Genomic DNA, 16,287 nt, shown 5'->3' on the forward strand with positions numbered 1-16,287 from the left:
TAATGTACCTCCCAATCCCTCCAGGTCTTTAGTAAACATAAATTACATTTTCCAATTGGGATACAAATGTTTTCCAATAAGGAGGGAGGACTCATACAGTATACAGGATAAACATGTCTGATTGGGTGACACTTGTAACTAACTAGAATTTCGTGCGCGCTTCGCGCGCACTCATCCCAGAGCTACTTCGCCACGCACTATGGGAAGAAAGAAATGGCGGGAGTTGACTCCACATGTAGTAACGGATGGGTTATTGGAAATGTACCATTGTTTTGTCGTGAATATTTCCACAGCCTAATTACTAAAGGATTGTGACTGTGGGACAGACATACAGTCTGACATACAATAGGCTACACGTGTGCACAGTGAAGAAACAATGACCTATATGCCCAGATTTCTTAAATTAACATAGTTGGATTTGAACAGAAAGACAATGCCATAAATCAGTCAAAGTAAGTGACAGACTCAACAGTAGCACACAGCATGCAAGGCAGCGATGCATGCATGCAAACATGTTTGTCCAGCTGAGATTTAGTGTCTCCATCTCTCTGTGGAAGAGGTTGCACATGACCTGTACGGCCACACTGAGGCGCTCCAACACAAACACAGACACAAAACAACACCACGCTGTTTGTCCAGTTGACCCAAATCAACACCAATACCTAGCCTGTTTGTCCAAAACACAGTATCTGCTGGCCACGTTTCTACTTCGCCACAACCTAATGTTAGTAACAAATGTAGGGGAGAGCCGCCAAGGTTGTAACGCTTCACGGTTGTAACATGGACGTTATATCTTGATTGGTCAACGCCACCATGACGCCATGGCGTCAGTATGTGTACAGCAACGTACTCTACGTGCCCAGGAAGTTTGAAGTGTTTACCTTCAAAATGCGTATAATTTTACACCTGGAGTATATGTGTGCTACAATTTTTGTCTTTGGTGTTGGTGAATAAAAATCCACATGGATGTGTTCATGCTTATGTTCTTCATTAGTTTGCATGGTGTTTAGACGGAATTCACGTTCATTCTGGTCTGTAAGCAACTGCAAAGAAAACTTGCAAAAGCGGGTCATTTGTAACATGTGTTACAAATGGTCCGCTTCCATTCAATGGGATATGTAATATTTACATATTTGACATATTGGCCAATATTATATGTTCTGAAATTGTATTGTATTGTGTAGTGTATTCGAAAAGTAGTTTAGGGTTGTATAACATTGTACAACTCAATCAATCAAACGTTTGTTTAATCAATGTATTGCCCCATTGAAAAAAAAGAAAAGGCCAAACTGGTACACCCGATACTATTTAATATTTCCCTTATGTTTGATATTTTCTTATCACATCCATGGTATGAAAACAATGCTAAGGAGTTGCTTCAATGAAATATAATTGCTTTAAGCTGAAAACGGGTTATTAGTTATTATGTGTAGTGTAGTGTAGTCAACATGTTAAGGCTCATACACACTGCCCGGTATTTGCTGCGATTATGCTTTCGGGGAGCATTGTTGGCGCTGGCCGACAAAAACCCCTGATCTGACGTTAAGTGGTGCCCAAATGGTAGATCACGATCTACAAAGGCTTTGCAGGTAGACCACATGACATGGCAGTAAAAATATATATAATTTTAATAAAAAAAACGATTTTTGCATCTTCCGCTTTAGATGAACTGAAATGACTTGAGTGATTGACATCAAAAAGGGCCTGTCAGCTCAAACACACAATGCAATACTTGTTGTTGCTTACAATCATCAGTAGCAAAGTCAAATACCAACAAAAATAAAAGCCTACGATTTGCATTGTCCCCCCTCTATTTCCCATTCCATGTGCGTTTGTCTTATATGTAGCCTATATGAAAGGCCCCTCAATTACATTTTGTCACTATTTGCAGCAATGGGATGATAGTTTTATTTGGTGGGTATGTTGAGCTGGTCGTTTTGAAAGTAGCTCTCAAGTCCATAAAACAAACTAACATAGGCTACTTCTCTATAAGCAGAATCATGAATAGGCCTATTTAATTTATACAAAAGGAGAAGAGAGAGAGAGAGAGAGCAATGTGTTTGTGTCTCAAACTTTGTCTAATATTGTTTTAGAGCAGTGGTTCTCAAACATTGTCATGGCAAGAGCAAAGGACCCCCAATATTTTTTCAATGTACAAAAATAATCCCAAAATTGCGCATCTATAAATTCTAAGCATGTGAGCCGGGACTGTGTGTGTGTGTGTGTGTGTATATACATTCCGTCTGTAATTCCCTGTAGGCTTCACGTGAATAATGTTGTGTGCGCGCGTGCGGAGAAATAGTTATTTAATGAATCGCATGTTGGTGTGTGTGTGGGGGGGGGGGCCTTACAGGCGTGCATGTGCGTGTGTGTGCGTGCAGGCGTATGTATACATTAGGGCTGTCACGATTCGCCTAGTCCACGATTCAATTCAATTTTGGATTTGCAGCTCACGATTCGATTCGATGTTCGATTCGCTATCACGATTCGCCTAGTCCACGATTCAATTCAATGTTCGATTTGAAGCTCACGATTTGCTTTGATGTTTGATGAAATTTTTTCAATCTATTTTTTTAAAACCTTCTTTTTCAGCATTGAGGGCTATATTCATTATAATTTAGGCCAATATCTTGGTTTGTAAAGAAAAACACTTGTTTCCCAATAAGTCACATTTATTTTCTAGAAATAACAAATCAGAATGAGAATAAGAAAAGGTTTAACAACTTTGGGTTTTATGCCCTAACATTTTTTAAATGTTTCTTTAAGATGAGATGACTTGTAACATTCTTGTTAAGCTCTAAGTAAGTAAATGAAAGAAAAAAGAAGAAAAGACAAATAGTATATAGACCCATCTGTTGTTAGTTCAAGTATTAAATACTAATTTAAGTGTGTAATTTCACTTATACACTACCTGGTTATAAATAGCTGCAGTAGGCTACACCATTTTATGCAGTATTTTATACTATTTCTATTTAGTGTACATTTAGTGGATGTGGCTTACATCCGGTCTAAAGCCCACCCACTGTATGCGCTGATTTCCATACACAATCCGTATCCTCCCCTCACCGGATGTTGAATTAACAGTACTAACGGCCATATATTTGACGATCTTTTACACAAAACGATTTTAACGGGCAACGTTTCACATGTATTATTAGTTTTATACATTTTAGGAGTGAAAACATGTGTGACCTGCATGGCATTTTGTAACGTGGTTCTGCTGTTCTGCAACTCTCATTAAATATTGAAAGCCAGCGTTTGCCACCACTGATAGTGGTCGCATGTCTGCAGCTATGCAGACCGCAACTCCGTGCGTTAATTGTTTTGCACGGGGCGAATTAGCTGAGAGCTTTTCTCTATAAGAATATAGTTGGCTGTGTTGTTGTCTTTGTACCATCGTCGTTGGACAGATCGATTTCTTTGTGATGTCTGCTAAGATGCTGGCCCATATTTGACGTGTTGCCTTTGGGATACGGCACTCGTTTTCTTTTCCACACTTATTTCCGTGTATCATCGTCGTCGCTGTCTACAACAGCACTGGCCATGGTGAAACGCAACAGCCGTCTCGTTCTCTCACTTGTCAACTCCTCTCTGTGTGTGTGTGTGTGTGTGTGTGTGTGACTGAGTGTGTGTGTGTGTGTGGCACTGCTCCGATACAGTTGGATTTTCGTCCATTTTTTTTCTCCATGCATTCGCATGGGCGGAATGGCCCGGCCGCTCGCGGAAGTAAATTGGCTGTGTGGCGAAAATAGGCAAAGTGATCGGTGTAAGGGTGATATTTTGGCCCAATCCGATTATTGACAAAGAACAATGTTGATGTAACTAAGGGAATCGTCGAGTCATTTTTTTTGTAAATAAAGAGATTTAGATGGAATAAGCGAAATAGCGATCGTATAATCTCTCCTGTTCCTTCTGTCTCTCATCAATGTCCTGCGCGAGATCAGATTCTGTGCTGCGCGAGATGACATTGTCAAGCTAGTGTGGGGGCGGGGCTGGTAAGAGAGGGCAGTGTTGCCAGGTTTGCGAATTGTAAGCGAGTTGCAGTGTATGCAAGTAGCGTGGTTAAATTCCTTGTGTTGTGGCAACAGCGTAGGGCGCAGCAAATACGACATTGAGGGGTAGAAACCATCCCGGGCGCGTGGTTCATGTAACATGTGTGTCACTGTGAAAGACTGGCCCCATTAAGTGAACGTAGTTGGCGTAGTAGACGCCAACATGACGATTTTGGTAGACGGCAACATGACGATTGTGACGTAGGCTGTTGACGTTGAGCAATAACAGCGTGTTTCATAAAAGTAATATTTTGAGAGTAAATGAGACACTTGAACGGCTAAAAAATAGCCTATGTCAGTTCGGGGAGCGTGGCGAATTTATTTTGCATATAGAGATGTGTGGTAAAAGTGTGGTTCGGTCGGAGATAGAGCACAAAGAATGAGTATGGGTACCACTTCTCACTTGTATAAATAGATTGTTGTTAATTACTAAAGAGCTAGAGAGAGATGGGGATCGAGACCCCTGTCACTGAACATTATATAGCAATGATTAGAATAAGAATATAGATTATAGAGCTTGAACCTTGAAAAATATCACTTACAGCACCTTCCATTATTCTTAACACTTATGATGCTGCCAGAGTTCTTCAGAATAAAGGCGCTAGAGTGCCAAGCAGATGGGCAGATTTGACTCTGAAAAGCCCCGCCTTCCATTTCAAAATGAATTTTCCCTTGATTCATTGGATCATGACGCACCTCCCCATATATACTATGCCCATTTCAGTCAAATTAGCTTTTCAGCCATTTTGCATTTTATTCTAAACACACTTTTTTCTTCTCATCTGAAAGATTTTGTCCAAACATCACAACAGTAATGAACAGTTGAGACGAATAACAGTATACGTCCATAGTAATTATCCATCATTATTAAATTCAAGAACCGCTGTCTGTCAGTCTGTCCCTTCCCTAGCATAGAACAAGACAGCTGCTCGCCCAGAGCGCTTCCTCACAACGCCACAACGCAGCCTCATGGAACCTAGCGCCGCGCAGCCCTGTCCTCCAAACTCAATCTGCCCCGCATTACACACGCCAAACATTCTAACAATCATCTTAATTAGTAATTACATTAATTTGCGTTAAAAAAACCCAACAACTAATATTGGCGTGCAACATCCCCTTTGCCGTCCCCACCACTGTGACCGCACCTCCCCTGTGACCACACCTCCAAAACAACATTCCATCCCCGTCCGCAACAACACAGAGACGGACAGTCACTTCTTCCTACCACCACCGAAAACTACAAAGCCATGCCAAAGCACAAAAAAACATCCCTCGGCTATCTTACGCCACACGCCAAACAACACCGCTTGGCTAAAACAACTGCCGTACAAGTTGGACCATCCATCGCGTATCGATCGACAGCTACACATCACCACCAGCGCCTGGACCCTGCAGCTGCTGCACTACAACACGCAACAGGACAATTAATTTCCCTCCCAATCAGTAATGTGATCTATTACACATCGTATTACCCACACTGTACATAATTTGGTGTTCATAATATTCAGAACGGGTAAGGGCTAGTAATGTATAAATGATGGATTAGGGGTCAGGACAGATAGGCCTTTTCGGGGAGGGGTCAGAATAAATTATGGACATAGACTGTTATTCGTCTCAACTGCTCGTGGCAGACATGATCTCTGAGGACTCATGTGAGAAACACTTTTTGATAGTCCATTCCAAATCAATCCCAAATTTCACATGTTGATGATCTAATTTTACCGCAAGCCACGACTTGCGTCAGGGACTCGGGGCAACCACACTTTCACTTAGTTGTATTTTTGCCATGGTAGGGGCAGGCAAGGCTCTAAAGCCCAACACGTTTGTCCACATCATAGTATCTGGAAAACTGCTGATCCCTCATACAATCCTCACCCGTGCTGCTGCTAGTGAATCTGTGTTTACTGGCATTGGCACATGCAGTTCAGCATCACGTCCGTGAATGTCCATGGCACATCGATGACACATGGCGATGTTATGCAGCACACGACATGCCACAAAGAATACTCTGACTTGTAATGTTCCAACTGACCTATCCAAACAGCTGAAGCACATTTTCAGCACTCCAAATGTCTATTACAGTACAGGTTTTTGTGAGCTTTTGATAGAAAGACTACTGACGCACTGTTGTTGTAGACATGTTACGTAGTGTCATGAGCTATGTCTTTAACGACGAGCCGGAAAAAGGTTTTTTACATTTAAGACCATTGCCCAGTCTAATCGGGAACGATGCAAGTACGTTGGAATTGGAAATGCATGTCCCACTCAGTTACGCAATACCGGTTGTCAGAATACCCGTCTTAGCCTTCTGTCGCTCATGTGTCCCTTTTATGCCCATATATGGAGATTTCTGTAGCTGACTGTCTGTGTCGCTTTTATGCTCATAATATGGTGTTTCACACCAGCGTGTGAAGCACCCGGCTCTACTTCCACATTTTTCTTGATTTGAGCAGCACATTTTAGCCGTTGGATCAGCAGTGCTGGGCAACCGGATATCCACAATTCCACATATGCCTATATGGGGCGTATCGGTAAGCTCGGTGGTCCTGGAGAAATGCCTATCCGACTGTTGTTATGCTGAGCTCTGTTTTGTACAGCCCACAGGTTGAATAATAAAGTTAGAGCATCAAACCGAGGATTACATTTCTGGCTCCAATTCTTGGGATCCTTACAATATTGTGCAACCTGAGGGACAGCATGCACGGCTGAATGTGTTGAGTTGACTGATACAGTCAGCGAATGACCCGCCCCCCATTGCCGACATCGCTGGGATTGGCTTAGACACACCCAGCCCCTGTTTCACTAGGACAGGGGTTCTCAACCTGTGGGTCGCGACCCCTCTGTGGGTCCCCAAATTATATATAAAAAAATATATCTGAATGGCTGGAAAATGGAAATTAAGAGTTTACATAGTACACATAGTGCATGCATAAACTTTCCTTAATGATTATATCTGGTTTCAGTATTCATTTATGATGTATTTTCTCTATAAGGTTATTGTAGTGGTCAATTTGTATTGGTGTGTGTGGGGGGGGGGGGGGGGGGGGCATGATGATTAATACGAGAGTCATGAACCATGGCTACTGCAATACAGACTTAGAACTTAAGCACACTGTCACACACACACACACACACACACACACACACGCGCGCGCGCAAAAGTTGAATCCCGCGGCGGTGGGAATGGATTGGGATCACAATCTGCATTGGACTCAACAACTTACTTTGACTGTTTTTTGTGCTGAATTGGAGCAAATTAAGGAAATAAGGAGTAATATATCCATTTGAAACACGATATGGGCTCCGCCATGACACCCACACAGTAAACAAACTTGCGTGTCACCACGTGTAGTACACACAATCACACACACACGCGCACGCGCGCGCCAGATTTCGAGAGAGAAACCAGCAACCAGGTATGGAAAAACAAGCCCAAGCGACGTTACAGACAACACAAGCCCAGAATGACGAAGTCGCTTACAAAAAGCAAATTTGCCTGCCCTCAACAGTGATATACTTCTTCAGTACAGCAGTGCAGAACCGAGAGAGTGACATGCTTTTGGATGTAGCCTAAACTGCGCAGCTTTTAGCTTTTGTGACCGGCCCTGACTGAGGCACGTAGCGGCACATGCGTGCAATCGATGGAACCTATAGAAAATTCTCCTTGAACTCCTGTTTAACTTGTTCTTGGCTGTCAGGTGTTGTATGGAAGTGAATGTGTTCATTGGCATGTCGGACAAGGTTTGACGTACAGTAACAGCATGTATTGCCGTACTGATAATGGCAGATTGCGATATGCGTCTGATTGATCTCACTGGAAGCTACAAGACAAAGTTTGCAACAGGGAATGCATGCAGACAGCAGGCAGCCGTCTCCAGGTCATCTGCTAGTATATGACAGATGTCCATCACAGCCTGGTGGGATAACCTGAGTTTACCATGGCATCCCTCTTCCGCTGAGGGAGAGGAAGACTATGTGCTCTGATTGATCCCTCCAGATTCGACTGAGAGCCTGCCATCGCGCAAACTCCAGATTTCTTTAATCCAAAATAAGTTAATAGCACAGGCAAACTCTTCACATACTAGAGCATGTCTGAAATAAGTGTCAGAGCTGAAATCGACATGTAAATGAACCTTTCAAGCCTGTTTTCTCAACTCACTGTTCACTCAACTCAATAAGCCACATCTCCAAAACTGGTGGGTCAAACTGAACAACCAATATGTCAATTTGAAGCTATGATTCTCTGTCTATGACAAGAAATTTAAAATCCAATGGCAGTCCCTCAGTCAAATTTTGTCACAAATGGTTAATTTGGCTACATCAATCACTAACACTAGTGAATGTTTGCATATACTGTAAATGAAAGGTTCAAGGATTGTTGTGTTACTACTCAGGAGCGGGCATACAGATACACTAAGTAATCATCTGATGCGATCATTATTATCACCATGGTAATGATGTTATCACTAATATATTATCAAAAGCCAATGATAAGTATTTTAAGTACGGTATATAAATGAATACATGTATTATTACATACCCACACGGCCACGTGTTATATTATTTAGAGAGCGCAGTCGCATTGTGTTAAAATGAAAGGGGTAGAAGACTGCATAAGGCGTTGCGATTAGATATTGGTCGTGTTGTGCCGAGTGCAAGATAGGGTCCTTATTCTTCCTTTATACTCTAGTAACGCAACGTGTTATTAGCTTTCTCTTCGACAAGCAACAGCATCCTCCAACATAGTATAAATTATTAGAGTGTCTTGTTGTAACCTTCATCCAGGGAGGGGTTGTTGTGTGTTGCGAGTAGCTATGCGTATTCTTTTTCAGGGGCCTCCTGAGTCCTGGCTAGGGTTGCTTGCCAACTACAGTACCTGAAATTCAAATAAGGGACATCCCGCCGGGGGAACCCCAGCATCCATCTTCTGGGGAGAACATTAGCCAAAAATAACAGATCTACAAGCTCACAACACGTCGTGTTTACAATGCACGAGCTTGTTAATCGGCTATGCTTGGCAAAGAGATTTGGTGTAGACAGAAAAAAACGCATTGACATCTCAGGTCCAGAGGGTTTAGTTAGTGTTAGTGGTTAACAACCTGTATTATAATGAGCATGGAGCAGCTCGAGTATACCTGCCTGAACTAACTCCGCAAGCTACGTATCATTTGTTGAAAAATAAGGAACAAAGTGTCTCGTTTCCAAATAAGATTATTTTTTGTTTTGCAACCTTACTCCTGGCATTCATATAGTTTAGGAAAACTCACAACTGGGACCTCCCTAAAAACAAACAAGTTATCTACTACTGTACTGTTGACAACAGAACAGCCATGGGAGCAATTCAGGCCGGCTCAAGTGTTTTGCTCAGGGTCACACGTGCAGTGATGTAATGGTCATCTGCCTCCTAAATGTAATCAATCTGAGGTTGGTTCCATTTGATGTTACGAATTCCTGACCAGCGATGAGGCTGTTTGAGATCCAGTACAATCAATTGTGGAGGGCGGACTACATTAATATTCTGTTTGGCTCCGCAGCCCCATGGTGTTGGTGGTCAGCAGAGGGCCAACAATTGATTAGTAATTAAGACCCCCAACTCGGTCTGTAATGAGCTAGACGGGAGCAGATTTAGTGGGCCTGCTATTTCTCTAATGTCTCCAGGCAGAGCTATTCGGTCCTGGGGTTCTGCCATATGGATTAAGGAGGAAACCGTGGAAATATACAAGGATACACACGCTGTTAGCATGCATACATTAGCAAACAGGGGAAAATGCGTAATAAATTGCAGCAATATTAGCCGTGTCATTGGCATTGATTGTTGACATGATGGGTTTTCTCTCATAGCCCGGTACAGCTGCTCAACAGTGGGATATTTCTGCATTACTACTTGGATATAGTCTTGGCACAGTGGAGACTGTGCCCTCTTACTGTAGTGGTAGCGACACATAGGCTGTGGTGTCAGCTATGCGTGGGCTGGGCTGCTACTGTCAGCCACAATAAAGCTCACAGCAGACTCCGCATAAAGAGGCAAACATTAACAAGCACTGATTCCGTGTAGGCAGGACTACATGTCCAGGTGCCAAATATATGGCAAGGGGCATCGAAATTAATTCGTAGCTCCTTCCATCGTTCTGCCGTTTAACGATCACCTCCATACAGATCTGTATCAGAGTCATGAACATTGCCTTGGGCATTGGAATTTAAGCAAAATATAACTTATTCAAGTTCACATTAAAATACAACACAGCTGAATTGAATTATGGATTCCTCAGGACGGATTTCTATAATATCCACAGGCAAGGCTTGTTTAAGTCTCTGCGAACATCTTTCATCTGTTAAAGTTCTAACAGCCTGAATGAATTGATAGACAACATCAAAGTGAAATCCATATCCAACAGTGAATGTCTCACATTTCCAGAGCGAGTTGGTCAGTGGAGACCCCTTTACAGACACGATGTCTCCTGACAACAGAGAGCTGCGGAGCTGAAGCCTGTGCATGGCATCTGCCTCGACACTGATGAAATTATGTAGAGTGGCAGTAGGGCCCAAGAGGCACAGGGGTGCCTGGAGCCATGCATCTAAGTGCTGCTGGTCAAACCCCATTTCCTCCCTCACTGGAGTCTTCCTTGTGACATTCACCATCCTGACAGAGTCCGATCAAAATAACACTTATTTATTTATGCATGCTTCCAGGAATCACATGTGTGCTGATGAAGAAGTGTATTCCTGGAAAAAAAAGACAGACATTACCCAGGCATCCTGACATTGGGTTTCTGGGCAATGTGCGATCATTTGAGAGATGCACAGTGTAACTCAATACTATCTATTTCATTCATACAATATGTTGAACAGTTTGAAGAGAGTGGGCAAAGCAAGACATCACATTGACTACTGAGGATTGAGTTACACCATTAATCACTCAAATGTTATTTGATTGCTAACATATGGTATGAGAAACGTTTCCCTGTGAAAAGGTAAACTATTGCCGTCTGGCTTTGGATCAATAGCCTCATATTAATTTCTACCCAGAATCTTTGGGAGGGAAACTTTTCTATCCAGAGTTCCAAGAATATGCAATGTTAATATTTAAGTATAAGTATACTCACAAACCTAGCATTATTTAAAGTAAAAACAAAAATGCCTGATGTTAGTAAATCATGTGATACATAATGATCCCCAACAATCAATCACAGCCATTGACATCAGGGTTGTAGCCTGGCCATATCAGAATACACTGGGTAAATAATATTGCATTGCAGAAAATGTAATCCATTCCCGGGCTCCGTAAATCCAAGTCTTGAGAAATCATTTTGTTTTTGAATGTCCTGCAATCTGTTGGTTATAGTACGTTTTAATTCAGGTTCTGACAAATCAATGGATAGACCCAAAAAGCTGCGGGTTGTACTTTACATTTGCTAGGGGTTGCTAAGTTGCCCACAGTCTGTTGAAAAAAGTAGATTGTATTTCTATGGTCAATTTCCCCCCAATCTGGGAACTCATCTGCAAAAAAGAGGGGAAAATGTGTTTCCTTTGAATTTGCCTCGGCCCGTTCACTTTCCATCAGCCCTCCTCTTCTGGTGGTGCGTCTTTGTTTACATCTATAACTATAAATGCACCATGTATCCGTCTGTCTGACACAGATGGAGCTGGCCTGTTCTGACATCACAATGGTGTACCGACATCACAATGTCGCTCAACCTCATTCATTAGTCAATTGATCACACCTGATCACCCCCCAACGGGCACTGTTCTAGTTCTTACTAACAACAAACAGGTTAAGCTGCAGAGATCTGTCTTGAGATTAATTTCCCCCTAATCTATCTATATAACTTGTAGTCCTAACCATCCAGTACTAGCATTACTATTAGCAATGCTGTAACTTCCAGCTCAATACAATATTATTTTTTGAATGCTAGCCATAACCTTATAAAACTTCTCCCTCTCTGTCTCTTTGAAATGCATGAGGGAACAACCAGTGACCAGACTTCTGATGAGTTAAAAATGTTCCACACAGACCTGTGAGAACACCTAGCTCCTCCATGTTTCATTGGAAGATAGATTGTTGTTTTGCCATTTAAATCCCACAGCTGACATGCAAGCTAATGGGTTTTAGGCTACAGAGTGCCCAGACAAAAGCTAACAGAAGTGCTTGCGAGGGATGTTAATAGTAGGCCTATACCCATGCTAATTCCATCTTCACCCATCAAAATCAAATCATGCATGGGCTTATATCGATGCTATTTATGTGCATGCATAGTGTGCATTAATGCAGAAATTGCATGTTGATGCTATATTTATAATGGAGTATAAGACGTGCAATAGTTATATTAAGTGTGGTGAGCTGTTATAGTGACATATTGATCAGGGGAAACTGTGGCCTCATTGCACAAGTTCAGAACAATCATACAAATAGAGGGTATGTGTGTGACATCATCATGAAACCCGGAAGTTACGCAGAAATGCCTACTGAGTGGCAAAAGGCTACTTTCTGGCCTTGACAGCCCATGCATCCAAACAGAAAAGTCCTAAATGATTGCATTAAACAACATTAAACAATGTTAAACTCACTTTGCCTTTGGTGTCTACCAAGTGCATCATACTGCATGAGAAATTATTCTACTTAGCTGCAAATGTCAACAGATGCTTTGCTCTTCATTTTGTACCTATGGTACAGTATGTGGCTTTCTAAAATAAATGTTTTCCAGTCCTGCTCTCAGCTACTGCAGAGATGTTGACTTAGATGTAAGGCTTTTCTCTCCCAAAGACATGGTTCAATATTTTCACTTCACAAGCATTAGCAAGAGTTTGTCTCTGACAGGATCGAGAATCCGCAGAGTGAATACAATTGAAATATTTAATACTTGGATCAATTGTGCAGATTTCCTTTGTGAAAGACTATTAGGGTGAAAGACTTGGAGCTGCTGCGACTGAACTACTATACGCATGAGTGATAAGGTAAAGCCAGAAAGATACCCATAAAGAGAGCGATAGAGTAGGAGAGAGAGGCTCATTGTTCTTCAATAGCATTGCTAATGTGAGTTCACACAGTGATTCTGACTGCAGAACGCGGTGTCAATTCAAAGACTGCTACTTGGCTCACTCAACATTTACAGTCTCCCTGAATTCCCTCAGAGAGCAGAGAAGCAAGTGTAGCAATTCTTCACAAACACAGATACAATGCAGCGTCAAGGTCAGGTAGGCTATATGTGATCCATCTTTACTCTGCACAGCTTTGGAAGAATGATAAGATGAAATGAGCCAATAAATGTGTTGTATCTCTGCATTAAAAAATAAGTGCAACCATACTGTAAATGCAAAATATATTTTTGACAGATTCTACTCCGACATGGTTGCGTCAATAACTGACCTGACGTCCAAGTCAGGAAGAGGAGAAGTAGACCATATCTGTGCCACCATCATTCATGATAATAATGGTCATCAGTGCTAATTTTCTAGGTGAAACTTCCCATTGAGCTGAGTGGGAAAAATTAGCCCAGTAAACTGGCACTGATGAATTGCCCATTATCCACAATCCACATGAAGTATGGTTGCTACAGTATACGCTGATGGTTATGCGCTGCTTTGCTTTTTTGTAAGGACCTAGAGTGAACTTGAGTCAACCATAAATCAGCAGTGTACTTCAACCTGAACCAATGGATGGAAAGATCTCATTTAAATGGGAATTCAGTAATTGGGGTTAATTATTTTATATGCAATATAAAGACACTGCTACACTGTAGAATCTAAGTTAGGTCTAAACGGGGCGTTTTTATTAGATCTCACACCACCTTTTATGTGTCAACAACAAAAAGTATTATGAGGCAATCAAAAATGTCATACAAAGTCGGACAACAGTCAAATGAACACATATTGTATCTCTCAGCCAGTGCTTTCAGTTCACAGAAACCATAAGGTAAAAGAGCAGAGAGACGACTCAAGCATCCTGTTCAGGGTTTCTCCAAGACAGACCATATTTTACACTGTGTTTTGCACTAAACATCTGACAACGGGGGAAGTTGGGTATTCTGTTTTACATAATTTCCCCTGTTTCAATTCCTCTACCATTGCTATTGTCCTTTGTGAGGTACAGTAGCTGCTGCCCACACAGCAGGATCCACTGGTAAAGCTTGTGGGATTATTATTGCTCATTAAACTGTAACTGGAAGGAGCTGACTCCATGAAGTAAGACGTTGAGAGAGAAAACAGAGGAGGTGGAGGGAGATGCTTGACTGGGTAATGTAATGACTCATCTCCAAAAGTAGAAGCCCAGTGGAAGTGTGGTGGTCAAGAAAGTCACTATGGTGTTAAGACTGGATCATACGCAGCGGCAGCAGCAGCAGCACAAGACCATGCAAGCATCCTTAATAATGCAGACTCGTACTACTCACTCCTGCCCAAGCTGTCAATCTGCTGTGCAAAGAGCCATGTTTGTCTAATCCACTGCCAAGAGGTTTCTCCACTCCAAGGCACATTAATGGGATTTTCAATCCCTGTTGCCATTTGAGGGCAGACAGCTCGGAACAGTAAGCCACCTCAAATTAATACATACTACCTCAATTCTTTGAATATACATGGGAAAATTAATCCTCAGACATACAGAAACTTACCATCAAACTTTTTATGTCTGGAGACGAAGGTACTCCGCAATTCGTGACTGGTTTCATCGACCAGATTCTCAAACTCCTGCTTGCTTTGCTGGCCAAATGTGTCCTCCATCTCTTGGGTACAACATGTGTTTCCCTGTGGACATACACGAAGAAGCTCACCTGGAAAGAAATGAAGAAAAATAAAAACACATACAGAGAGATGTTTTCCTCACATACAGTACAGTACAGTACAGTGTTAACTGACAATGTGCCAGAGGTTTTGTTTCTAATCAGATACATGGAAAAGCAATGAATCGTTGATACAAACAATGGCAAATTGGAAGAAAAACAATATCTAAATAACTAACTAAATAACTTAATAATTAGGCAGTAGATAATTCAGTCCTTCAGAAAGAATAATTTCATGAGTTGTGACACTCACAGTAAAAGCCCCAGTCCTAATTTAACTCTGAGATTGTAATTATGGTCCATTTGATTCAATTTTTACACTCCCAGTTATATTAACACTGAGGATTTTACAGAGGAGGTATTTTCTGCATTGGTATGCTGTGCCTGTACTGTACCATTGAAAATCTGACAGCTGGTGCTACTGGATCTTCTCAGTAAGCGAGAGCGCACCAAAATCCAAAGCTCTCACTCAAAGCAGTAGACTAGCTGCTTAAAATGTTTGGATCAAATCAATATACAGCTTTGTAATACACAGTGTTCTTGGTTTTAACCAAATTAAGCATTTCTGAATCTGACTTTAAATCATAGTTAATGCCGTTAATAACAATATTAATATTGCCAATCATAGACGTAAAAGAAGAAAATAACACATGAGAAAGAAAATTGGCAGGGCTACGTTAATACAGCTGCAGATAAATTGTACTGAGCAGATAGAAAATGTCTACATGCATTATAATATATGAACTGGCCGATTTCACGTGTGTCAATTTGGGTTCCCAACTGAATAGGCAACAAAGGACACACAATGATTGATTCAAAATTGCTGCAGAGGGGAGTTGGGACATTGAATGAAAGCATAGAAACCTTGAAATGAAATCCAAGGAATAAAGGCCCAAAAGCCTTTCTCTGGACAGAGAGATGGAGAAAGAGAGAGAATGAGAAAGGGACATAGAGACAGAGGATGAAGCATCAAAGTAATTCCCAATCCCAAGCAATCACTCTGTCCTTACAACTACCTACCAGCTCTTTATGTATCTGTACCTCACAAACCCAGTGAAATTAACATTTCCAGAAGCACAAAGATGAAATTAATGTCAGACATAATTTCTCACTACATGAACAAAGACATTAATTTCCACTGCTTGTTCATAATTGTTTTCTCCGCTATTGGACGGTACAGTATGTCACTAGCTGCCACTGTGGCCATATCATGTAAAAGGAAACAAAAAACACAATTGTATCTTTTGTGTGAAAATGTGATGAAGAGAAATGGAAAACAGATTAAATACTGTACTGAAATCAGCCAGCGAGTAAAAAAATGTCTCTTTTATTTTCCAGGCAGTATCATTTGGTACATGCCATCAAATTCAAATCAATAGTTAAGAGTGCTGTCAGCTTTTTCAAAACTTCTTCATGCATATTACATATGGTAACTGATGCCAGCTAGGGAATAGTGACATTAA

At 41.5% G+C, this 16,287-nt stretch overlaps 1 protein-coding gene across 2 annotated transcripts in view; it reads right to left on the minus strand.

The window, feature by feature from the left end:
- Positions 1-16,287, minus strand: part of LOC308331132 (glypican-6-like) — a gene marked incomplete at its 3' end in the record, with an annotated part of 133,095 nt that overhangs the window by 92,119 nt on the left and 24,689 nt on the right. Inside the window, exon 2 of one of the 2 annotated variants that reach the window (XM_080786323.1) lies at positions 14,657-14,815. The exons of the other annotated variant lie outside the window; for it this stretch is intronic. Within the exon in view, the coding sequence (XP_080642449.1) occupies positions 14,657-14,815 (159 nt within the window). The remainder of the gene's footprint in view (positions 1-14,656; positions 14,816-16,287) is intronic. 2 annotated transcript variants of the gene reach the window in all.

The sequence above is a fragment of the Protomyctophum bolini genome, assembly GCF_963924005.1.
Source record: "Protomyctophum bolini genome assembly, chromosome: 16".
Classification (NCBI taxonomy): domain Eukaryota; kingdom Metazoa; phylum Chordata; class Actinopteri; order Myctophiformes; family Myctophidae; genus Protomyctophum; species Protomyctophum bolini.